This window comes from Papaver somniferum, unplaced genomic scaffold (assembly GCF_003573695.1).
Source record: "Papaver somniferum cultivar HN1 unplaced genomic scaffold, ASM357369v1 unplaced-scaffold_117, whole genome shotgun sequence".
Classification (NCBI taxonomy): Eukaryota; Viridiplantae; Streptophyta; class Magnoliopsida; order Ranunculales; family Papaveraceae; genus Papaver; species Papaver somniferum.
The window spans coordinates 8,626,732-8,651,829 of NW_020620714.1; the positions used below are offsets into that span (position 1 = coordinate 8,626,732).

The following is a 25,098-nucleotide window of genomic DNA, read 5'->3' on the forward strand; positions in this document are numbered from 1 at the left end:
TTTGAGGCTATCCCTTATAACCCAAAACACAAAACGTTAAATACGACCCCTAAGTTTTTCCGATCCCCTATTCACGAACGCGCGAAACCTTGCTGCTGCCATTGAATCGTTCAAATTCACTACTGTACTTCTTGACAAAAAATAAATAAATAAAAGTTAAAAATCATGAAACCTGAAAATAATTCAAGGGAGTATACAAATTCATACCTCTTTGCAAAGTTAAGATGTCTCAAGTAGAAATGCTCTATTCTAGCTGCAGAGGAAAGGAGATTATATTGAGAAAAGAAAGAGAGGAGACGCAACCAACTACCAGAATACTTGAAGGCTGGAGAGGAGAGGGATATAGACAAAATGCTGTAGTCCAATTTTTAATCAAAGGCTGCTGTAGAGATAGAGACTGACTATTCATCCTTTATCATAACCCATGTTGTCATATGTGTCTTACAGTCAGAATCACTATCCTTTGACTGGAGTTGACCAAACAAGATAAGTAAATAAAACTTAGAGCGAACGCGATGAAAATATGGGGAGGTTAAGGTTTTTGAATCATGCCAAATTTTGAGATGCTAACCAAGATTTTTCTAGTTTAAATTAATGTTGTCGATATCTTCTAATTCAGCTGTACCTTGATGATTACTCTCGTTATTTTATTCCCAATGAAGATGAGGTAAGTTGGTAATTTAATTATTTTGGTCGAACTAATTGTCTTAAATACACAACCACGTTGAAGTTGAAACAAATTTCTACTTGTAGGAATTCTACTCTGAAGAAGATGTTAAAGCTTCGTGTATTGGTAAAGAGCGTCAACAGAATGCAGTTGATGAGTCATTTTGGATCCCTTCTCGCAGTTTTAGTCCAACAGTTTATAGAAGAAGAGAGTGGGAATGCTACATCACCCACTCAAATTTTCAGTTTTAGTGATAGCGTGTGGTGGTTATCTTCTTCTGGGGTCATCCCCTATCGATGTGGTAGGTGTGGGTTTGAATTATTCCCCCACGTAATTCCTTCCCCTAAATCACGATTCAAAAAGAGAGGGGGAAAATTCCTTCTTGTTTTATATAACAGAGCAATGAAAGATTTCTTTCAGAATGTTGTTTTTAGGCATACATAAATCTTTTTAAGCATACTGAATAAAGATAAAAAGAGATGTCAAATAATAAAATTGGAAGTCTCCTTAGCTAATTTTTTTTAATGAAAAATATGCCCTTTATGTATTAGTGTTAGTAATCTGGATTAGAAATTAAAACTTTTATTTAGTGATTAAAATAATTTTTCAGAATTATAAAGGTTTGTGTAGATGAATGGGGAATTTTTTTTTTTTGGGAGGGGGAACAGATGACTCATCATGGTTGTGAGATAAATTTTAAGCTATGCCTTATAACCCAAAACACAAAACGTTAAATACGACCCCACTAAGTTTTTCCGATCCCCTATCAAACACGTTATTCGTCTCTGCATTTCCCAGGAAGAAGCGGCAATTAAAAAATCCTAGGTTAGTTTCTTGAAAACAGAAGAAGAAAACTACTTACCTAGATGCAGTTGAAATACCATCGAAACTAAGCATTAAAACAAAATGAAGTACTCAAAGTTTCGATCACATTAACAGCATCATGTCTTGTAATCGACAATTCTTTCGAATCCACAAAGCCATTACAATGAGTAATTCTGAAAATGTTGGGAAAGAATTAGAATACGAAAACAGTGGTGATTTTGTGTTAACCGCAGACAATGAAATGCGAGTGGATTGCAAAATTCCCAGGCTTTAAGTAATGAGAAAGAAGATTGTAGGGTTTCTTCGAGTGAACGCGATGAAAATATGGGAAGGTTGAGGTTTCTGAATCATGCAAAATTTTCAGATGCTAACCAAGATTTTCTCATTTAAATTAATGTTGTCCCTACCGTCTAATTCAGCTGTACCTTGATGATAACTCTCGTTATTTTATTCCCAATGAAGATGAGGTATGTTGGTAATTTAATTATTTTGGTCGAACACATTGTCTTAAATACACAACCACGTTGAAGTTGAAACAAATTTCTACTTGTAGGAATTCTACTCTGAAGAAGATGTTAAAGCTTCGTGTATTGGTAAAGGGCGTCAACAGAATGCAGTTGATGATTCATTTTGGATCCCTTCTCGCAGTTTTAGTCCAACAGTTTATAGAAGAAGAGAGTGGGAATGCTACATCACCCACTCAAATTTTCAGTTTTAGTGATAGCGTGTGGTGGTTATCTTCTTCTGGGGTCATCCCCTATCGATGTGGTAGGGATGGGTTTGAATTATTCCCCCACGTAATTCCTTCCCCCTAAATCATGATTCTTGGAATTAAGATGTGAAGTCCATTCACAACCGTCAGAACCTAAACAAAGCCCAACAACAACTTCTTTTCTATCTAGTGGTGGTATTTGTCCAAAAAGAGGGGTGGGGAATTCCTTCTTGTTTTATATAACAGAGCAATGAAAGATTTCTTTCTGGATGCTGTTTTTAGGAATACTGAATAAAGACAAAAAGGATGTCAAATAACAAAATCAGAAGCCCCTTTAACTAATTTTTTTTAATGGAAATCTTCCCTTTATGTATTAGTGTTAGTAATCTGGATTAGTGATTAAGATAATTTTTCAGAATTATAAAGGTTTGTGTAGATGAAAGAATTTGGGGAAAAAAAATCAAGTTTTTATTGAGAATGAGAGAAGCAGAAGGAGAAAGGGAGAAATTTTTTATCTTGATTCAATGGAGGATGAGGAGGGTCATTATACATCTAAAAAACCTAGGAAAATACACATCAACTACAACAATGATTCCCAAATGGCTGATTTCTTATATTATGAGAATGATGTTACACAAACTCAAACTCAAGCTCAAACTCAAACACATACTCAATATGATGATTTTTATGAGCCAAATCCAGATGATGAAGACATTGATGAGGAGACCAATGCTTCTAATACACAGGTACACTTCTATCCTATGCTTAATCTCACTCCTACAGCTCGAAATTATCAAAAGTTTGTATTTTTTCATCATGGTTCGGCGAACCAGGATGAGGTTCGGCTTAAATCTCTGAACCGAACCAACCCAATTGATGAACAGTTCGGCTAGCTGAAAGTGTTTACGGTATGCGTCGAACATATATTTTTCACTTCCCACCCATTTGCTAGACACTAGTTCGGCTTATATGAAGTTTCATAGAAAGCCGAACCTATTCGTGAGAGTTCTGGAATAAAAAATGTTAATGGTTCGGCTTATATAATGAAAATTGTATGAGCCGAACATACCATAAATTGTTCGGTACATAATTTGTCGATGGTTCGACACATATTTAGAATATCGTATAAGCCGAAACCTCTATATGTACAAGGTTCGTCACATTCTATGATTATCATATAATCCCAACCTAACTATTATTTTTCCTTTGTAGTATTTAACCTTGTGATATTCTTTGTAGATCGCGCTTGCCGGACCTGTACCGATGGAAAATCAACCTGATCCAGTAGACGTAATTCACGAAGATACTAAGGATCACTTCCAAAATGATTTGGTATGTAAGAACTTGTTGTTTACCTTAATGTTGTCGGAATATTCCGAAGTTTTTCTTACTAATTATTTGTGTTTGAATGAACGTAGAGATGGAAAACTAAACCCGAAGCACTGGCTTGGGCTGAGGAACACGCGGTGAAGATAAATTGCGTACTAGTTAAAGGAAGATAAACCGAGGGGATCGGTTTGAATTGATTTGTGAGCGGAGTGGAAGCGACCCTAGCAAGGTTAAAAAGGGTTCTGTATATGTTGGGAAGACCGGAAGAAAGAATAGGACAAAGACGAAGAAAACAAAGTGCCATTTCAAGATCGTTTTCACCTCAAGAACAAGAATAAGTCCTTGAACAAGGATGATGAATATTGGGTTATGAATAAATAAATGGATTGTCGTCATAACCACCCACGTCCACGTGACCTTCATGGACATGCAAAAGTAGCACGACTCAAACCCAACGAGATTCTAGAAGTGGATAAAATGACACAAGCACGTTTTCCACCGTCTAGGATTCTTAGTAAATTGAAGGCGGACGACAAGAATAACAAGTCGACTATGCAAACTATCTACAATACAATAAATAAGATTAGAAGACTCAATTTGCAAGGTAGGATGGTGATGAAACAAGTGATGTGGTTAGGGGTGAAGCATAACTATGCTTTCCAATAGAAGTTGGATGACTTTGGTCAAGTCACACACCTTTTTCTTGCCCACCCGGAATGCGTCAAATTGGATCTATGCTTCCCACAAGTTGTTATATTGGATTGCATGTACAAGACTAACAAATATGAGATGTCATTGATGAACATTGTGGGGCATACGTCGACAAAGGAACCGTTCATCGTGGATTTTTGTTTCTTGAAAAACGAAAAGAAAGAAAGTTATGTTTGGGGGTTAGAATAATTGAAGTTAATCTTCCCGGAGGGTGCTATTCCTAAAGTGTTCATTTCTGATCAAGATTCATCATTGATGTACGCTATTAACAAGGTATTTCTGGAAGCATTCAACTTTCTTTGTACGTTTCATATATGGTGCAATGTGAGGAAAAAATACCAACTAATAATTCAACCACTTAAGATGAAAGAATTAGAGAATATTGTTAAACTACAGATGGAGACACGATTAAAGAAATAGAATGAATTCTTGAAACAATATGAACATAATGAGATGTTATGGGCTTCTTTCCATGGCGAATGAAAGCTTTGGTATGGTCAATCACCGAGGATGTCTAAGAAGAAAATTTTAAAATGCTTATTAAGTATTGGAGGACCGACTACCCCGACGTCATTACTTACTTGCTCAAAGATGTGTTGGAACCTAATAAAGAAAGGTCCATGTCTTGTTTCACAAATCGACACAAACACTTCGACAACCAAGCCACAAGTATGGTGGAGTCGGCTCATTATCGGTTAAAGAAGAACCTTTTTGGATCTGTTAACACGTTTGTCACGGTATTTGACGCAATTGATGAATATTTCAAAAGTGATGTTGTGAGAATTAAAGCGGCGTTCGAACATAACCTTATGTTCATACACAAGAATTATAATAGTAAATGTCTACTGGGATTAACTCACTGAGTCTCCCATATATGCATTGACTTATTCATGAAAGAAGTAGATTTGATTGAGACATTAGGCGCCAACTTGGAGGAAGAGTGTGTTTGTAAAATGAAGACATCTATGGGACTTCCATGCCGCCAAGACATACTTCCATACAAGGATGGTATCATACCGTTTGAGGATATTGATCATTTTTGGAAACAATTAAGCTTCGATCCTCTCCCAACCGAGGACAACGAGGATGATCTAGAGATTTGGAACACGGCATATGGGAAAAAGTTGGCGGAGATGTATAGGAAGATGTTCCGAGCTCAAAAACAAATCCTATGGAACAAAATGATTCTGGTTATGTATCCTTTCACCCAAGAAAATATTTTGGAACCGGAGAAGAGTAAACCTAAAGGTAGGAAGAGTAAGAAAATGAATAATTTTCAAACTAGACAAGCCAACAAAGAACTATTGGCTACTCATAGGGATCCATCCAGCGTTGACTACCATGATGCAAGGTATGAAAAGGAAAAGAACGAAATTGATAAGGTGATGAAGGAGGAAGTAGTGAAAGTTCTAAGAAAACGTGGTCGTCTGAGTATTCAAAAAGCCGAAACAAGTAACAAAGAGGTCAATGAGAATGATTGTCCGTCACAAGCAAAGGATAGTAAAGAGGATGTCAAGGGGAAGAGTAAGATGTATCCTTCACAAACCAAGATAAAGGAGAAAAGGACCGTACATGAAATTGGAAGAATGAGAAGACCAAGAAGAGATAACTCCGGTAACTATGTTATATACGATAACAATGGAAGATCTATCACCGATAATTCATGAGCATATTGTAACAATGGACGACGTACAAGGTGATGGAAATTGTGGATATTACGTCACGGAGGAACAACTTGTCCCTTTTAAGGAAGGGAACAATCTGGTGCCCCATGAAAATGAAGTCAACTATATTATGCAACGATTGTTACAAACCCTACGTCGGAACAAATAATTGTACAAGAAAATGATGAGAGGAGGTCCAAGAGGAGATGCAGGGGTGGCAGCGGAGTACATTGCATTCGAACGTCGTTTACACGGGGATTTAATAATCACCCAAGAAAATTGGATGTCAATGCCAGTTTGTGGGTTTTTAATAGCGGAGACATTCGATTGCGTCGTACATTGTTTCGGGTGGACGGGTAATAGTTTTACTTACGCTCCTTCAACAAGACCTTTCCATTATGGTGTAAAAGATAGAAGACTTGTTATTGGATTTGTTCAAAATTGTCATTTTATCGGCCTCAAATTTAGACCCGGTTGCCCATTACCACCCTTGATAGGTGCAGCCTTTTGGACTAAATTTGAAAATAATTACGCGATGGATTGGTGTGCAGATTATGAAATGGAAATGAATCTTTGGCAAGCTTTGAATGTGTCGATACTAAGTGGAGAAGTAATCGAATTTTCCAGTGATGAGGATGAAGATGATAAGCAAGAGGTTAGTGAAGATGATGAGAAAGAGGTTAGTGAAGAGGATGAGATTCATTTAGGATCTCCATAAAAAAAAATTATGGATTTATCCGCGTATTTGTGTCTATTGATTTTCGTGTATGATGAGTATGATACAACATTAGAATTGCAATTACACGTACCCATCAAAACGAAATACTTAAATGATTTACTTTTTTGTTATGGAATGTATCGTTTTTTGGAACAACCTTACCATTTATTCATTCACCAACTAGTGAGAAATTAGGCTTGTATTTAATTGATATAAAAAGCCAAACCACCAAAGGAAACCAGAATCATGAACACAGGAGATGGTTCGGCTTGTAACATTAGTTCAAGGAAAGCCGAACCCGAAAAAATAAAAAAAAAAGAGTTTTTTGTCAGGTTCGGCTTGTAACATTATTTCAATGAAAGCCGAACCTGACAAAAAAAAAAAAGTTTCTTTGTCAGGTTCGGCTTGTAACAGTATTTCAAAGAAATCCGAATCTGGCATAATTCATGAACACAAGGATTAATATATCATTCCAAATAGACTTTTCAAATTCATTGAAAATGTGGATTACATACCCGTTACATAGTAGCCTTACAATAAATTTCTAATATCCCATACGGGTAATGAGAAACCTTATAAGAATGTAGTAGTGATCTTTGTATTCGAAATTCTTTCCTTTCCATCTTCGCATTCCTCCAGAGCTCAAACTTCAACCTCAGAGTTTCTTTCACCCTTGATTCGATATCGACTCACAACCCGAACTAAAGCTATAAAGTCGGTGACTTTTTTTTAATAGTTTCAATTCGTCAAAAGAAGGACGCGCTATCCCGGTTGTGAGCGAGGATTACCTGTTTCCGTGCAGAAGGCTTCATGAATTCTAAACAAGTAGTACATACTCATCAGACCCTTCACTCGTCGTTTTTCACCCTTCTTTGGATAGTATGCTACGTAATTAGTGCAAAGATAAAAATCTTCTTCTAGAGTAAACTCATGAGCTATGGGTGCCATTTTTTCAGTATAGGTTCTTTAGAATTTGAAAAAACATGTTTGGGTATATATAAGACAGGTTTACAACGGCTATATATTTCAAAAAACGAGTCGTTCTTAGATTTGTGTGCAACAATGCCAGGGTTCGTCTTATGAGAATTTTGCAACATAAGCCGAATTTGTAAAACTAACGGCTAGTTTTCCAATTTTTTAAATTTCTTCAAGGTTCAGCGTGCATAATTTTGCCCATATAAGCCGAACCAGAAACTGTTTTACTTGCCAATACTAATTTGAATGTAAACTAACACGATTACATTTTAATTAAAATCTTAAATAGAAACTTAAATTATCCTTACTACCATATTTTACATAGTAGTTGAATGGATCTTAAATTATCTCTAACGAATCTCGGCGTTTAGTTCTCTAATAAATCTCAGAATTTTTCTCCTCAACCATGTGTAATGCATTCCAAGCTCTCCATGGCGTATTTCCCAAAGGTTTTGAACTCTAGCATCCTTAAAAAAGAAGAATAATGAAGTTAGTCTTCAAACAAAAGCGTCCCTATAAGAGCGGTGGAATTTGGAATACTAACCTTCGCTTCATTAGTATCAGTGGGATGATATTGATTGACCCATTGATAAGAACGTAAGTGCGACACTTTTATACCCACATTTACACTAGCTAGATCTCGCTATTTTGTTAATAACATTATTTTAAGTCTTTTACAGGAATTATAAGTGAAATCCGTTCACCCGGAGAACTAATGGCCTAGAAGCTAAATTGGCGCTTGCGACTTGCAAGGCCAAAGGAGTCGGAGCTTGTGGGCTGGAAAGCCAACAATTTATCGGCCGCATCACTTAAGCCAGGAGGTAACAAAGAAATGATGTCCTCTACCAAACGTTTGAGCTGCACAAGGGGGCTTAGAAAGTGAGACGTGTCTCATTTTTCCTCCTCTTCTTCGTTCTTATCAAAACAAGAAAAAGAAATTCGCATTCTCAATCTAGATGGAGGTGAAGGAAAGGGGATCTGAGCACAAGGTTATGAACCTTATTGTGGTTCGAAGCATGAGAGTTGATGGGATTCAGAGTTCAAGATGAAGATGGAGGTGATGCTCAGATGGATAACGAAGACTCTGTTGAGCCGAAATTCAGGAGAAAATGAGTAGTCCATGGCTGATTGCAATGGGTTTAGGTCAGTGGTTGATTCTGAGCTTCAAGGTAGAAATGGAGACTGATTTGTGAAGTCTGCCATGGTATCTAAGCTGGGGTTTTGATGGTCCGAATGGAAACAATCTCAAACAGCAGCAATAGGTTATTAATGGCGGAGAGATGTTGGATGTATACCTAGATCTACAGATGTGAATGAGAACAAATTGGGGGCTTGGCAGTTCGTTGGCCGTTGCACATCAACTGGAAAATGAATTGCGGCCATCGATTCATTGTATGGAGCAGGGTTCGAAGCTGATTCAGCTGAAGATTAGAGGGTCAGCGAAAGGCAGTAGTAACTGGGGTTTGCTGGAGATGATTTTGGTTCGATTCGTTGCTTGAATTCCATCAAGAAGACAGAAGAGAATGGAAGGAACTGGTGCTGTAGCCATTGAGTTGGCTTAATTTGTCGGGGTTCGTTTATATGGAATGAAACTCAATGAAGAGAGCAACAAGAGTTGGAGTTCACAGGGAATAGAAGCTGGTGCTGATTGGTGTCCTTCGAATTGATAAGGAAGATGGAGATGTTACACAAGTAACTCTTGTAAAACGTTCATGGAAGCAGTTGTCTGCTAGGTGATGTTGTACATGGTTGAATGGGATATGGTGTTTGTGTTGTGTAAGAAATTGTTGTGATGTATTCCGGTTCTTAGCCTTGATTTGGTACGAGTTCTATTTACTCAACAGTATGGAGAGGACAATGTATTTGGAAGGTTCATCTGGTGCAGTCGGTGGTGGTGGCTTGAAGTTCAAGATGGTTGCAGCTGGTGCTTGCGTTGAACGATGATAAGATTGAGAAAGTGATGCTATTTCCAGACCTGAATGGAGATGGAGTTCGATCTCTCCTTTCGTAGTCAGATGCATCAACGGCTGTTAATGGACATGAGAATGATCTGAATTTGAAGATTGCAGCAGAAACATAAATTGATTTCAGGGATTTTTGGGTTGAACTGAAATTGGCCGAGGTAATGAATGGCAGCGAGTTCTCAAGCTGTGTTGGTCGTGGTGGTTGTTTGCGATTCTGCAGACTTGAATGTTCTCGACTAATAACAAATGCAGCAGCAACAACAGGTGAAGACGGTGGTACTACCTGATTGCAAGTGATGATGGTGGCTGGGTAACCTGTGGTGGTGATTTGTAAGATGAAGATGCTGGTGTTGGCTGCATCAGTTCAGTGGGTCTAAATGGTCGTGGCAAGTGGTGCTGACATGTTGTTGGACTGGGTTCAGGCCAAGGAGTTGGCTAGTGAAATTGAAGTTGAGTTTTGTTAGTGGATTGGGGCCTTTAGAGTGTGATGGAATGGTCCAAGTAGGGGTCTTTGCGGCGCCTACAAATAGACAAGGAGATGGACTGGAAGAGATACGCCGTAATTAGGGAAGAAATTAGGTTTTTGCATTTATCTTTTTTTTTTTCCGATTTGCATAGCTTGATCCATTTTCTATGGCTTTTAAGAAAGCTATGTCTAGCTAAGCTCCTCGTCAGGGTGAAAGATGAACTTGTAGGTTTAATTTACTTCTTTTCTCAAACAATGGTTTCAAAAATAAAAGCTTAACGTAATGTTTGTGTTTCTTGAGATTGGGTTATTTGTTTAATGAGTTTTTCATGTTATGCCGTATATTTCATAGTTGAATTCTTGAACATCACGCATATAGAACCTTGTGGATAAATGATTTATGATAATTCTATGACTATTTATGCCTTGCATGATTAGTGCTTAGGATTTCTACCTTCTAGGTTGAGAACAAACATATCCTCTTGATAATCCTTATCCACTGTTCTTAACTGAAATATCTTCTGTGTTCCGATAGCTAGGTTTGTTATTGGTCATGAATCAAATGAGACCTTTGTGAGAGACATAAGTGAAACTTTAGCTTACAATGAATTCCGTAACCCTAATATTTCTACATCCTTCATTACATTTTATTATAAACTTGCTTGAATCAATTTGTTATTATTTTATTAGTACAACAATCTTTGAAAATATTGAATTTGATAGGATAGGTCTTGATATTATTTAGTAGTAGTTTTCGCACTCCTTGAGGGAACGAACCGTGCTTGCTTTTGTGTGCTCTTTTTGACAACGTGCAGTTGCGGTAAAACAAAGTCGGTCTACCAACTCATCAAGTTTTTGGCGCCGCTACCGGGAAGTGGTTGCAAAACCCTATCTAATTGATATTTAGACTTTTTAGTCAGTAGTTTTGGATTTAATTTTATGAAGTTATTGCTTTGTTTTTACTTTTTCTTTTAGATTTTTGTTAGTTCTTTTTGCTAATTTGGTTTGACTCTTATAGGTACCTTTCTTGGTTAGTTGGATTGTGGCATAGGAAATGGTAACGAGCGAAAAGAGAGTAAGTACTTAATTTATTTGCAAATCTTTTGCAAGATAAGTATGAATCAACTCTTTGCTTGTGTTTGGTGTATGCAAGATATTCCGGTTGGTAGAAATCGATTTGCTCCATTGTTTATGGCTGGAACTGATGATGAGGGTGATAACCCTCCAGTTAAGAGTTTGAGAGACTATATGTACCCAACTAGAGTCTCTCAACCTCCACGCATTGTTTTGTCTGCTACTACAACAACTTATGAGATTAGGACCAATACCATTCAGGCTCTTACCCACTTTTATGTAAGGAGAATGAAAATGCTTACTATCACATTAAAGACTTTGAGGAATTGTGTGGTACGGTTAAAATTAAGAATCTGTCTGATGAATACCTTAAACTTAGGTTGTTCCCTTTCTCATTAAAGGATAAGTCAAAATCTTGGTTAGATGCATTGGCTCCTTTGTCAATTAGAACTTGGGAATACATGACAAAACTATTTTTGAATATATTTTTCCCTAGGCATAAGACTTCTTCTATCCATCAGAAATTGAATAGTTTTGTGCAACAACAGGGAGAATCTCTCTATGATTACTTAGAGAGATTCCATGATCTTTTGTTGCAGTGTCCACACCATGGATTTGATACTCCTAGGCTTACGTTGATTATTTATGAAGGATTAGATCATAAAACTATGACCACAGTAAAGTCACTTTGTGCTGGCAATTTTCAGGATAAAAGTGCTGAAGAGGGGTATGCATTCTTGCAAGAGGTAGCTGAAAAACCCAAGAGTGGGATGCTAAGGAACCAGTAAGGTCAATTGCTAATAGCAAAGGAGCGCACAGAGTTGATATTCAATTTGACTCTGACGCTAAAATAGCTTCTTTGACAAGAAGGCTTGAATCGCTAGAACATAGTTCTAAAGATAAGCCTTTTGTTGAGTCTCCAGACCAAGCCTTTTATGGAGAACAAGTCAATGCTCTCTATCAAGATAATCTTCATAAATTTGACCTGTATTCCAATAAGTACAACTCAGGGTGGGCAAGACACCCTAACTTTTCATGGTCTAGAGGTCAGTATGAAGGTCAGTCTAATAATGCTAGTGGGTAGACACGGAAACCTTCCATTCCTAATGATTCTTCTAGCCAAAGAATTCCTAGTATGGAAGAAAGTCTAAGTTTGTTTATGCAGGCTACTCAAAAGTCTATAACAAATCTAGAACAGACTACTTCAAGGTCCATAACAAGTTTAGAACGACAAATAGGTCAGCTTGCTAGTCAAGTGAATGAAAGAGATAAGGGACAGTTCCCAAGTCAAACAATGCCTAACCATAAGGGTTCTTTTGAGGTCAGCACATCTGGTGCTAAATCCTCCGATCAACTCCAGTCCGTTTCTTCCTTAAGAAGCGGATGGATCATTGATAACCATGTTGGTAATCCTAAGGAAAATGAGCATGCTAGGAGCACGCCCATTGTGACGCAGGTTACACCTTCGACACAAAAAGAAACCAATGAATCTGGAAATACTTATGTTCCTCGTGCTCCATTTCCTCAACGGTTATTACCTCGTAAGAAAGTAGCTAGTTCTTGACATCTTAGAAGTTTTCAAACAGGTTAAGATTAATATTCCTCTTCTCGATTCCATTAAACAAATTCCTTTGTATGCTAAGTTCTTGAAATATATGTGCACTGTGAAACGTAATTTGAATGTGCAAAAGAGAGCTTTCCTTCATGACAAAGTGATCTCTATCATTACACAGAAAACGCCACCCTAAATACAAGGATCCTGGTTGTCCTACTATTGCTTGCACTATAGTAGAACACAAGATTGAACATGTTTTGTTAGATTTAGGCGCTAGTGTGAATCTTTTTCCATATTATGTGTATGAACAATTAAGACTTGGTGACTTGAAACCCACTAATGTTACACTCCAATTGGCTGATAGGTCCACTAAAATTCCTAGAGGAGTGGTAGAGGACATTCTTGTGTCGGTTGATATCTTTGTTTATCCTGTGGATTTCATAATTCTAGATACACAACCTGTGGTAGACCCTAGTGGCCAAATTCCTATTATTTTAGGACGACCTTTCTAAGCAACTGCTAATGCGGTCATAAACTGTAGGAATGGTAAAACCTACTTTTGGTAGATGAAAAATTGAAGTGAATGTTTTTACTGTTGCACGTTCTCCTCCTGATTTTGATAACCATGAAACTGTTTGTATGATTGAGGAAATTGTTCATGATACTTTCTTGCAGAATCATCTAGAAGATCCATTAGAATCATGTTTAACTCATTTTAGGCAGGATACAACTGATGATAGTGTTATTTATGAAGTCAACGCTTTGTTAGACTCCACCCCACTGCTGGACACTAGTAAATGGAAGCCTAGAATTGAACCTCCTGTTCTTTTCGAGTCTCGACTAGTCCCATCAGTTGAGAAAGCTCTGACTTTGACCCTTAATCCATTGTCCGACACTCTAAAATATGTTTACTTAGGCTTTGAAAACACTTTACCTATTATTATTTCCTATAATCTCACATTAGAACAGGAAAGTAGGTTGGTAGATGTCCTTAGAGAACATAAGACGGCTATAGGTTGGTCCATTGCAGATTTGAAAGGTATTAGTTGTATGCACCATATATACTTAGAAGAGAATTCTAAAACTTCTAGAGAAATGCAACATAGGATAAATCCTAATACAAAAGAGGTTGTAATATAAGAAGTGCTAAAACTATTGGATACGGGTATCATTTACCCAATATCTTATAGTCCTTGGGTCAACCCTGTTCAAGTTGTACCCAAGAAATCAGGAATTACGGTAGTCAGGAATGATTTTGGTGAATTGATCCCCACTCGGCAGACCACCTGGTGGCGTGTATGCATTGACTATAGAAGATTGAATAAGGTCACGAGGAAAGATCATTTTCCTCTTCCATTCATCGAGCAAATGCTTGAGAGGTTATCTGGCCATAGTTCCTATTATTTCTTAGATGGTTACTCCGGTTATAATCAAATCCCTATTGCCCTTGAAGACCAAGAAAAGACCACTTTTACCTGTCCATTTGGGACATTTGCATATAAACGCATGCCTTTTGGGTTGTGTAATGCACCCGCCACTTTTCAGCGTTCTATGTTAAGCATATTTTCTGACATGGTAGAAAGGTTTATTGAAGTTTTCATGGATAATTTTTCTGTGTTTGGTTCTTCTTTCGATGAATATCTCCATCATCTCACTCTTGTCCTAATGAGATGTAAGGAAAAGAATCTTGTATGGAATTGGGAGAACAGTAACTTCATGGTTCAGTCAGGAATTGTTTTAGGTCACATTGTTTCTTTCATGGGTATAGAAGTAGACAGGGATAAGGTTGATTTAATTTCTAAGTTAAGACCTCTACGTAAAGTTACGGAAGTTAGATCATTCCTAGGTCATGCAGGTTTTTACCGTCGTTTTATTAAGGATTTCAGTAAGATCTCACGTCCTTTATGCAATCTTCTTGGTAAGGACGTTGCTTTTGTCTGTGATGAAACTTTTGTTGTAGCTTTTGAGAAGCTGAAGTTGTTGTTAACTTTTGCCCCTATTATACAACCTCCTAATTGGAATCTTCCATTTGAGATTATGTGTGATGCTTTTAATTTTGCAGTTGGAGCTGCTTTAGGACAGCGCAAGGATAAAGCACATCATGTTATTTACTATGCTAGTAAGACATTGAATGATGCACAATTGAATTACACCACTACTGAAAAAGAACTCTTATCGATTGTGTTTGCTGTAGAAAAGTTTAGACCTTACCTTTTAGGGTCTAAAATCATTATATTCTCTGATCATGCTGCATTGAAGTACCTTATTTCCAAGAAGGATGCTAAACCTAAGTTGATTACGTGGATATTATTTCTGCAGGGGTTTAACTTTGATATTCAGGAAAATAAAGGTTCCAAAAATGTAGTGGCAGATCACCTTTCTAGGATCGTTTCACAATCGTCTAATGATGCCTTACCTTTTCATGAATCGTTTCTCGACGAACAATTGTTTGTTGTTTCGCAATTACCTTAGTTTGCTAATATTGTTAATTATCTTGCTATTGGTCAAATTCCTAAGCATTGGACGAAACAAGATAAAACTAAATTTTTAGATGAGGTTAAGCATTTTTTTTGGGATGATCCGTATTTGTTCAAATATTGTCCTGATCAGATTATTCGCAAATGTGTGCCTAATGATGAAATTATGAGTGTTATCACTTTTTGCCATTCATATGCTTGTGGTGGACATTTTAGCTCTAAGAAAACTGCTGCCAAAATTTTACAATGTGGATTTTATTGGCCTACCTTGTTTCATGATACTCATGAGTTTTGTCGAAGTTGTGACGGGTACCAAAAGCTGGCAAGGATTACCAGGCGTAACATGATGCCGAACTCCATATTGATAGTGGAAATATTTGACGTATGTGGAATAGACCTAGATGTGTCAATCGAGAAAAGGAGGAGTCACTGCACGTGGAAATAATTACACGGAAAAACCGGAGGAATGTCGGATAAAAGAAGAAACAAAGCAATACGAAGAATCAACTAAAAAATTCTCACATTATTCCACTTGCAGAAGAACAACGCGAGAATAGGCAAAATGTAGGGGCGAAAAACCGCACAGAACTAATCCACAGCCTCGCCTTGACCAAGAAAAACTACCAACACGACGAAGAGAGAAATTAGGCGAAGAGCTATTATGCGACAAGGGGAAATAAGCACGAAGAACAACCACGCGACAAGCATAGCACGATATCCACCAAGAAGAGCACGAAGAAGCAACGCGAAATAGAGCGACATCTCCCCTAAGCCTGGCGAATAAGACAGATTGAACAGAGATCAGCTGGCATAGATCTTGCACGTGAACCTAGTTGTCTTTTACCAGGATATTTGACTATATAAGGATTCAAATAATGAAGAGAGGGAGAGGTTGAAAAAGAATTCAATCAAGTAACAAGAGTTGAAACCACCACTAGAAGAGAGAAAAGAGAGGAAGCCATTAGAGTTAGCTTTTACTTATCTTCTCCTTTGCTATATGTATGAATCTTTGTGATCTTAATAAGAACATCATATTCTCAATAAAAAACTTGTTTGAAGACCGTATTTAGTGTCAAGGGGTGTATAATATCATTAATGTTTAAGTTTATCCCCATGACTTAGACTTAGTGTTCTTATCGCTTCAGTGGGTGTAGTTGTGGGATTTTCCGGAACTACATTGTGGTGGTCTCTAATGGCGATGCTAATCGAGCTGAGAAGAAGAGATAGAAAAGAAGAAGAAGAAGAAGAAGAAGGGAAGAAAATGACGGTGGATAATGGTCAAAAAATATATTTATGATCTAAAATGCACCACCTGTTTAAGGCCTAGGGGTATTATCGCCTGATCAACAAAATTTTTATTTATTTATTACACACGTGATCTGCGCGTGAACTGCCAATTGAGTAGTAACGACTGTTATGACGGAAAGGGGGTTTTGCCGGTTAGGGATTTAAAAAGGGATAATGCAAAATAGCTATTTATTTTGAGGGGGAAACACAAAATCCCCCTATTATAAATGAGTACGCTTGGAATGGTAATTCTTCATTTATTTTTTATTTATAAATTTTGGTAATTCTTCATTTATTTTTTATTTATAAATTTTCAATCGGTTAAAAGATATAGAATAAGTGTTTAAGAATGAACACCAACTAGGGGATAGGTCTGGTAAAAAAAAGTAAAAAACTAGGGGATAGGTGAAATAATCGGGGGATACGAAATACTATTCCGATCTAGAGTTATCTGTTAAGGGATGTCATAAAAAATTTAAAAGACCAATGAGACACGGAAGAAGGTTGTGGATTTGTTTTCTTTTTTCCTTTGATTATCAAAAAATGATGGAAATTCTTAAAGACGTCACAAAATATGGGAGTACCGAGTACGCGTACAATCTTCAGAAAAAATGATGATAGTTTAGGTCCGTTTCATATAACATTTAACCTTCCATGGTCTTAGAACAGATAAAGAAAGTGAAGAAGTAAAAAAAAAGTTCATTAACAAACAATAAGTAATAATTTGCGTATATCAGAAAGTTATCGAACGAGCATTGATGAAATGACAGAACAAATTCCAGTCAGTAGTTTCAAATCTGTATTCCTCCTAATCAATCGTGAACGTACTGAAATCTGTTTCATCATCCTAGTTGAATTCAAGCTATGCTGGCAACGGTCTGCAGACTGAGCAGAAACAGCCGCGAACTGTTCAAGCTCATAAGTATCAGAATCCAAGTCGGCGAGGGCTGCTTCAAGTGCATTCTTTGCCTTTTTGTAACCAACGCTACATGGTGTCAGACCCGTTACACCGTTAGGCGGCGCATTATATCGATATTGAAGATTAGTAATGAAGGAGAGTGTGTTCGTAGCGTTGGTGATTGCTAAACGAAAATCGATATAAGCTAGCCCAACTGTATTAGCGTCTGAAGCTTGAGGATCGGTGTATATGGCATCGATGCAGAACTTGGGGTTTGGGGTTTGGTTGCAGATTGAATCCACTCGCTCGTTCGATTGTTCTCCTGCAGTGCTATTAAACAGAGAGATACTAATAATCAGAGAAAGGAAGAAAACAAAATTATGATTGTAATTACCCATTTGGAATTTGGAAGGACTCGTAAGAATTCTTTTTTTTTTTTTTTCTCGGAAGCACTCTTAAGATTTCTGAGTCTTATATTGTCGTTGTCACATTCACCCATTTTAGCCCGCTCATTCATTTCATTCACAGCTAATGTGACTGCTGGCAACATCTGTGTAGGAATGACAAGTTTTAGTTTTTATTGTTTGTCGTCGTTATTGGAATTAAGATGTAAAATCCATTAACAACCGTCAAAACCTAAACAAACAATGCCTTCGGAAGAAAACTCATAAACAAAGACTTGACAACTCGCTTCATGTATGTAATGACGTGACTTTCACTATCCTTAAAATATGAACTGTCCCAATGTTCTGATTTGCAAGGGTAACCACTGCAGGTGAAGAAAAGTTATAGTGCTCCACAAGTCACATGCATCTGGCAAGATGTTTACTTAAAAGCGGCCTGTACCCTTTATGCCTCACTTGATTCCTTTCTTAATTAGCCTTGGTGAAGAAAAGTTAAAAGAGGCCAGTATCCTTTGGTGAGTACATATTGTAGGTGTATCACCGTAGAGCTCACCAAAGCAGGCCCCTGAGTCCTGGGACTCTTGACTAGACTAAAGTTTTTAAACTTAAAAAATCTCTTTATGGCCTTAAGCAAGCCTATCGTCAATGGTTTGTCAAACTTTCATCAGTTTAGTTAGCTGAAGGCTTTACCAAGTCTCTATGTGATAACTCCTTTTTCACATATCATCGAGGTTCAACATCCATTTTCATTATCACTAGCACAGACGGTGACTTCATTTGTTCCCTCAAATTACGTCTTGCCTTTCACTTTTCCATCAAAGATCTTGGTCGCATACAAATTTTTTTAGGGATTGAGGTTTCTCGTTCTCCTAAAGGGATCTTTTTATGTCAATGCAAATATATCTTGGACATTCTAAAAGACTCTGGCCTCACAAAGGCACGTATCTCATCTTTTCCAATGGATACTCATCTCAAGCTACTTCTTACTGATGGCATGGACTTAGCTGATCCGAGTTCTTTTCATCGCCTAATTGGCTGCTTACTGTATCTTACTGTCACACGTCCAGATATCACATATGCAGTAAATTATTTAAGTCAGTTTATGCAACATCCTGGTAATGCTCATCTCGATGCTGCTCATCGTGTCTTACATTATCTCAAGGGAACAATCAGACATGTCATTTTCTTGTCCTCAGCCAGTTATCTTTCTCTACATGGTTATACCGATTTTGATTGGGCAGGTTGCCCTTTGACTCGGCGTTCTACTACAGGCTACTTTGTTACAATTGGTGATAGTCCTATTTCTTGGAAATCGAAGAAACAACCAACTGTAGCTCGCTCTTCCACTGAAGCTGAATATCGTGCCTTAGTCAACCTCACTGCGGAACTTCAATGGCTATGATATCTTCTCAGGGACATGCACATTCCTTGTCATCTCCCTATTCCCGCGTCTTGTGATAGTCAGGCTGCAATTCACATTGCTCAAAATCTTATCTTCCATGAACGTACTAAACACATTGAGATTGATTGTTATTTTGTTCGTGAAGAATTTCTTAATGGATTAATACTTCTGAAACATCTTTCGTCTGCTGATCAACTTGCAGATCTTTTTACTAAACCATTAGGAGCTCCACAATTTGGTTGTTTGGTTAGCAAGTTGGGTGTTCGTTCTGGCTCTACCGCTCCAACTTGAGCAGGGTATTAAGTTGTTGTATTCTATCCAACTTACACGGTTACCAGTCTAGTTAAGTTGTTGTATTCTAGTCAGTATTCTTCCATTTATTCTAGCTAAGTAGGTATAGTTTTCCTATTCTACAGAAGTCATATTCTTACGATTCATCTTGTTGTTATCCTTTGTAACCAATGTCACATGTATGATATATACATATCAATGAATCAAAACAATCTCGACACAGTTGTGTGAGATACCAAAACTTCTGTCCCCAGATTTCTTTATAAATACAAGTAGCAGAGGAATTTGAAAATTAAGAGGCCAACAGAAACGCCAAAGAAATGTGAACTTGTTGTTTCATGTGAGACTAGCTAAGTCAAGTTTTGGGGTTCAAATATTAGGTGCCTGCACGTTGCCAAACGGTAGGTAGAGAAGCCCGTTCAAAACCAAACCTAAGAGAACTACAATGTGTAAGAAATATTGTATAAGATAGAACATATCAAAGTAACTATGACATGGATGACTGGCATGGACAAGTTGTTATATGTAGTGATTTGGGAAAAGAAAACACTCGGTGATTAACAAATTCTTCAATCAGAGGATTAAAGCTCAAATTGGTGGGGCTTCATAAAATTAACCAATTAGTTGGTCGATTCATTAAGGGTTTGATATTTGAATTGATTACGATTGAATAAGAAAATCAGAACAAACAATTACAATAACAAAGGATTTGAACAATTGAACGGAACCCTACATTGAACAATTGAACATCGATTGATTCATTACAGCAACACAAAATATAATACAAATCCTAGTTTTCTAATACTAGAGAAGAGATGAGAGTATAAGAAGATTCATCAGAAGAAGATTTAGAAGGAGAAGATACGAACTGTGAGACTGGAGAAATAAGTTACTTTCCTTTCATACTTTTTAGTTTGTGTTGACGGGTATGAAGTATGTGAATGGGCTAAAGGTATAACGAAACATTGGGTTTATACGGATATTAACCTAACAGGAAATTCCCTCAACCGGTACCGTTACGTTAATAAATAAATATTCGATATGTTATGGGATTCGGATATCCGATTACAGATATGTCGGATGTTAACATAACAGATTCCGGATATTCGCATACGGCCAGCGGATATCCATTGACAGGCCTATGAACAACCACCAACTACATAGGATTATTGAGCTCATAACAGCTAAAACTAAACCACAAAATGGATCTATCAATCAGAAGTGACACTGAGATCACCATGAAAACACTTTTAAGTAGATTCGGTAGAAAAAAACAAGAATGACCAGTCAACTTAAAGATATGAACATTTCCAAAGGTACAAAAATTCCTTGAAGAACTTGAAGCTAGGAAAGAAGAATGTATATAAGAGCTTAGTTGAAAGAAAATGTGCTTCGTTTCTCAAAAAATTACTTCTTTCTATTCGAGACAGATATACCACCGACTGCAGCTGCAACAGTGTTCAAACTCAAACTCAAACTCACTACCAACTAAAAACTCGAACTTACTAATTATGGGAATATAATGAAAATCAATAATACCTTTGTGGTGTTGGCCACACACTCAAACGGAGCAGAAGTTGTATTAGACAATTAGTATCCACCATGATCCCATTGCTGTAAAAGATTGTCAAATCAGTTGTTAAACAACTGAAAAATCAATCTAACATGGTAATATAGAGAGAATGCATAAAGAAAACTCACTTATTTTTTAGGAGAAGTCATTATGACAATCAATCCATTGAATGATGCTGCAATGTGCACCTGTTCAGTGAAAGTTTACTCTCCTCGTCATCTTGGAAACCCCGATGACCTCTTTTTCTGCCGGAGATGCCAAGATTTTTAGGCAGCAATATGGTATTTCCATCAGCCCACTAACCATCCATCCGTCTGCCACTCATACACAATTAGATCCCAGGATTTGAGATTGATTCTGCTATTGTTGTCGAGAAAATGTTGGACTTATCTTTGTGGATGTTGTTCCTTTGGAAAGGATAAGACAGATCAGACAGTCTTTGTGTTTAAAACCTTGTCAACAAAATGCAAATGTGACGCTAACTACACAGCATTACAAATTCCCATCTCGGTTTACTCTAACACACTAGTTCTGACTCTAGAGAGTATTCAAGGTATCCCACTTGACAACCTAATTACACAAAAAGATGCAACTACTTCTTCTGCCAGTTTTAAAGGTAGGGAGCACAATATATGTTGCAGGTGCATATTAGGCTTCTCTCAACCCATCAATCTACCAAGAAAAACACACTATCGTCTCCAAGGCTGGGATATTTATAATTGGGCAATCAAAATGACATATGTCCAAACTACAAGTGACATCAAGCATGTTTTTCATAAAATCAGGTATTAATTAAGAATTTTTCGAAAATGCACTTTAGATAAACATAAATCGACCAACATAAAAAGGGTATGTTTCATGCTATTTGATCATGTGAAATTCTGAAATTTAGATACAAGAAGCAACCATACCTGAAGGAAATTAACAAGAACCCTCCATCAACATTTTACGGAAAAAGATGACATGACCGGAGCTTATTAACCAACTATTTACCCTCGGTTGTTAGTTTTAGCCTATCAAAAACAACATCAGATGCGCAGATTAGTTTGATGGACAGGATATCAATGAAAATCAAATAAAAATGTGATGTGAATACAAAGACACACTTCAGTTTTAAAAGCAGATATCATCATGCTATGATTCAATCAAAAGAAGCCACACCAGATTTGGGTTTGATCTTCTTCTTCATGCACAAACTAATTCCCGAGGAATCCATTGTGATTGCGGCGGCAGAACTCTATAGATAGTGAAGATAAAACATTTAGGGGGAGTTTTATTAGGAAAACGAGGGTGATATCCGACGGTTTAAACTGATTTTAGGGTTTTAAGAAATCTTAGTGGACGGAAGAGATCTCCAGTCAAATGATCGATCTCCAATCCAAATCAATCAGATGGACGGCTGGGTAGCTTTAAGCAATAATAAAAGAAAGGCCTACTACTGAAGCAGGTCCAATAAACTCAAATCCAGGCCCGTTGTCTGTTCAGTGTTAATACTGGGCTGGTCGGTGTATTAATATAGGAAAAATTAGGCGCAAGACCCCCAAAAAATGAATCGTTTTTTTAGGGACTATTCAAAAAAAAAAAATGGGGAACTACTTTTCTGTTTTGAGGTGGATATTTGAAGTAAAATCCCCCCAAAAAATGAATCATTTTTTAGGGACTACTCAAAAAAAAATGGGGAACTACTCTTTTGTTTTGGGATGGATATTTGAAGTAAATTTATGCCACTCCTTAACTTAGTTTTTTTCTAATACCAAACTTTCCCTTGGTGATTAAATTAATTAGAGTAATGATTTATTAATGTTAATGTAAGGATTGATTAGTGAGGTTAGATTAATTAGTTGGGTGTTTTTAAAATAATAATTTTTGAGAAGAAGGGGGTTTTCTATTTTCTTAAGGTGGTTGCTTTCGAAATATGGGTTTTGGGTACTTAGGTATACTTCAAATTTAGTTAATGTTGTTGACAAAAACTTTCAAAAAAATGAAAAATTTACAAACTGATTTTGACCATGGAAATGAAGTTCGGTTACGATATCCGAAGAACAAGTAACCAAACTTAGCTTTAATGGATTTTTTGCTTTCAGAAAAAAGTTTGCCTAGGAAAAAAAAAGTTGCGACGTATTTGAACTAAAAGTTCGGTGGGGAATTTTTTTTTCGACGTAACCGAACTCAATATATAGGTTTTCCGAAAAAAAAGTTGACTTATGAGAAAAAATTGCGACGTAACCGAACTAAAATTTCGGCTAGGAAAAAAATGAAAAAAAAGTCGCGACGTACCAGAACTAAAAGTTTGTCTGGGAAAAAAATTTGCGAGGTAACCGAACTTTTTTCTAAAAGAAAAAACTCCGTTAAAGCTGAGTTCTGCAGTTTGACAAACTATTTCACATAATTCCTAGTCGAACTTCTCTCTGCAACTTCCATTTTCAACTCATTTTGATGATTACTTCTCATTTTTTCAACCAAAAATGAATGATAAGTAATGGGTTTGTGAGAATATCTTTGTTAATGATTTAAATTAAGCTATATATATCGGTGGTGGTGGTGAGCGCCGGTGGTGAGAGGAGGTGGTGGTTATATATATATATATATATATATATATATATATATATATATATATATAGGTGGTTATTAGGTTGGTTTTAAATTAAATTAGGTTAAGGGTAGGTTAGTTATTTCCACACTTTAGGACACCTCTTATAAGTGTATGGTAGACATTCCTATCACAAAATAGTCCCCCTCCATTTTTGAGTAGTCCCCGAAAAACGGTTCCAAAAAATATTCTTATCGTCGGGCCCAAGTTATTTTCGGGATCCAATCACATCCAAAAAAAAATTAAAATATCAAAAACGCGCAGAAGTACTAAAGAAACCTTCAGTGGTCTCGGGCAGTTTCACTAACTCCCTGAAACGGTCACACCATTTATTTCTTTTCTCTTCCTTCATTAACTCCGTAACGGATCAATCTGCAGAGAATTTTTTTTTCTCAAATAGACAAATCGATGATAGAAGTTGATTAAACGCGCAGAAGTACTAAAAAGACCTTCAGTGGTCTCGGGCAGTTTCACTAACTCCCTGAAACGGTCACACCATTTATTTCTTCAGCCGTTTCTTTTCTCCTGCTTCATTAACTCCGTAACGGATCGATTTGCAGAGAATTTTTTTTCTCGAATAGACAAATCGATAATGGAAGTTGATTAAACCCTACAAATCAATTTTACAGCAGTTTACAAACCCTAGAAAATCCTAGAACTACTTACAGTATTTCAATCGAGATCAGTTCAACAAAAATGGATGAAACACCAACAAAAACACGTCTTCAGAAGTCAAAAGTTGCTAAAGTAAAGAAGTCTGGTAAGGCTAATCACTCTTAAGTTCACAATTTTCTCCAGATTATTGAACAGTTCTTTTTATGCTCGGCGCAATTGATAAACTTTAACAAGTCAGCTGTGTTCTTTAGTTCAAATTTGGAACCAAAAACTTGTCAAACAATCAGCGGCATTCTCCAAGTTAGATATCTTAAAATTAAAGAAGAGAAGTATCTTGGTCTTCCATTCTTTGTGCGTAGAAACAAGCGTATTCCTTTTTCTACGTTTTGTGATATTTGGAGCACAAGTTTTCTAATTAAAGTGGAAGCAACATGTCAGAGGCTGCAAGGTCTGTCATGATTAAGAATGTCTCTAATTTTGTTCCAATCAACCACATGATAAGTTTGAAACTCCCCGATGTTACTATCAAAAAGATGAGCTCTACACTACAGAAATTTCGGAAAAATAAAAAATCTTGTAAAGATTTTGATATTATTAACTCAGAAACCCTAAGAAGAAGGTGAATTGGGCTTTAGAGGCTTGCACATTTTCAAAAGGGCTTTGCTTGCCAAATCGGCTTGGGAACTTTGCTCTGACACCGACTCTATGATGACCAAATTTCTCTCGGCTAAATATTTTCCAGATGGAGACTTATTTAACTTGAATTCAATGAAGTATATTGAAGACTGCCGCATGTTTTGAAACACATAATCAAATATCATAGACATAATTAAAATCAATTTTAATGGATATGCACCTGCATCAAAAATGTATATAAAATACAATCAAAGAAAAATACATG

At 36.9% G+C, this 25,098-nt stretch overlaps 3 protein-coding genes and 1 long non-coding RNA gene across 5 annotated transcripts; 2 read left to right on the forward strand and 2 right to left on the reverse strand.

Moving 5' to 3' along the window:
- Positions 1–12,240: 12,240 nt before the first annotated feature.
- Positions 12,241–15,132, forward strand: LOC113329796. The gene is made up of 4 exons (XM_026576623.1): positions 12,241–12,635; positions 12,839–13,124; positions 13,336–13,699; positions 14,240–15,132. Exons 1-4 carry the CDS (start codon positions 12,241–12,243, stop codon positions 15,130–15,132), a joined length of 1,938 nt encoding a protein of 645 aa, XP_026432408.1.
- Positions 15,133–17,165: 2,033 nt separating this feature from the next.
- LOC113329797 (cell wall / vacuolar inhibitor of fructosidase 2-like) lies at positions 17,166–17,872 on the reverse strand. Its single transcript, XM_026576624.1, has 2 exons — positions 17,818–17,872; positions 17,166–17,644 (listed from the first exon to the last, which is right to left on the reverse strand). Exons 1-2 carry the CDS (start codon positions 17,870–17,872, stop codon positions 17,166–17,168), a joined length of 534 nt encoding a protein of 177 aa, XP_026432409.1.
- An 812-nt stretch (positions 17,873–18,684) lies between these two features.
- On the forward strand, positions 18,685–19,128 carry LOC113329798 (uncharacterized mitochondrial protein AtMg00810-like). Its single transcript, XM_026576625.1, has one exon. The coding sequence runs from the start codon at positions 18,685–18,687 to the stop codon at positions 19,126–19,128; it is 444 nt and encodes a 147-aa protein (XP_026432410.1).
- A 1,439-nt stretch (positions 19,129–20,567) lies between these two features.
- LOC113329470 lies at positions 20,568–22,228 on the reverse strand. 2 transcript variants are annotated; one of them, XR_003349901.1, is made up of 5 exons: positions 22,099–22,228; positions 21,904–22,005; positions 21,121–21,399; positions 20,959–21,033; positions 20,568–20,867 (listed from the first exon to the last, which is right to left on the reverse strand). It is a non-coding gene; the product is annotated as an uncharacterized LOC113329470 (long non-coding RNA). The 2 variants fall into 2 exon arrangements; XR_003349900.1 differs by having other exon boundaries at positions 22,154–22,220.
- Between the last annotated feature and the right edge of the window lie 2,870 nt (positions 22,229–25,098).

What these genes read in the sequence shown, in the direction of transcription:
- LOC113329796 (XM_026576623.1), top strand. Translation starts at nt 12,241, where the DNA reads ATGGAAGAAAGTCTAAGTTTGTTTATGCAGGCTACTCAAAAGTCTATA. An exon ending in TTCTAGATACACAACCTGTG is followed by an intron (nt 13,125 to 13,335) that starts GTAGACCCTAGT and finishes ACTTTCTTGCAG; the next exon opens with AATCATCTAGAAGATCCATT. An exon ending in GTCCATTGCAGATTTGAAAG is followed by an intron (nt 13,700 to 14,239) that starts GTATTAGTTGTA and finishes CTGACATGGTAG; the next exon opens with AAAGGTTTATTGAAGTTTTC.
- LOC113329797 (XM_026576624.1), bottom strand. Translation starts at nt 17,872, where the DNA reads ATGTTGCCAGCAGTCACATTAGCTGTGAATGAAATGAATGAGCGGGCT. An exon ending in GAATGAGCGGGCTAAAATGG is followed by an intron (nt 17,645 to 17,817) that starts GTGAATGTGACA and finishes ATAGCACTGCAG; the next exon opens with GAGAACAATCGAACGAGCGA.
- LOC113329798 (XM_026576625.1), top strand. Translation starts at nt 18,685, where the DNA reads ATGGATACTCATCTCAAGCTACTTCTTACTGATGGCATGGACTTAGCT.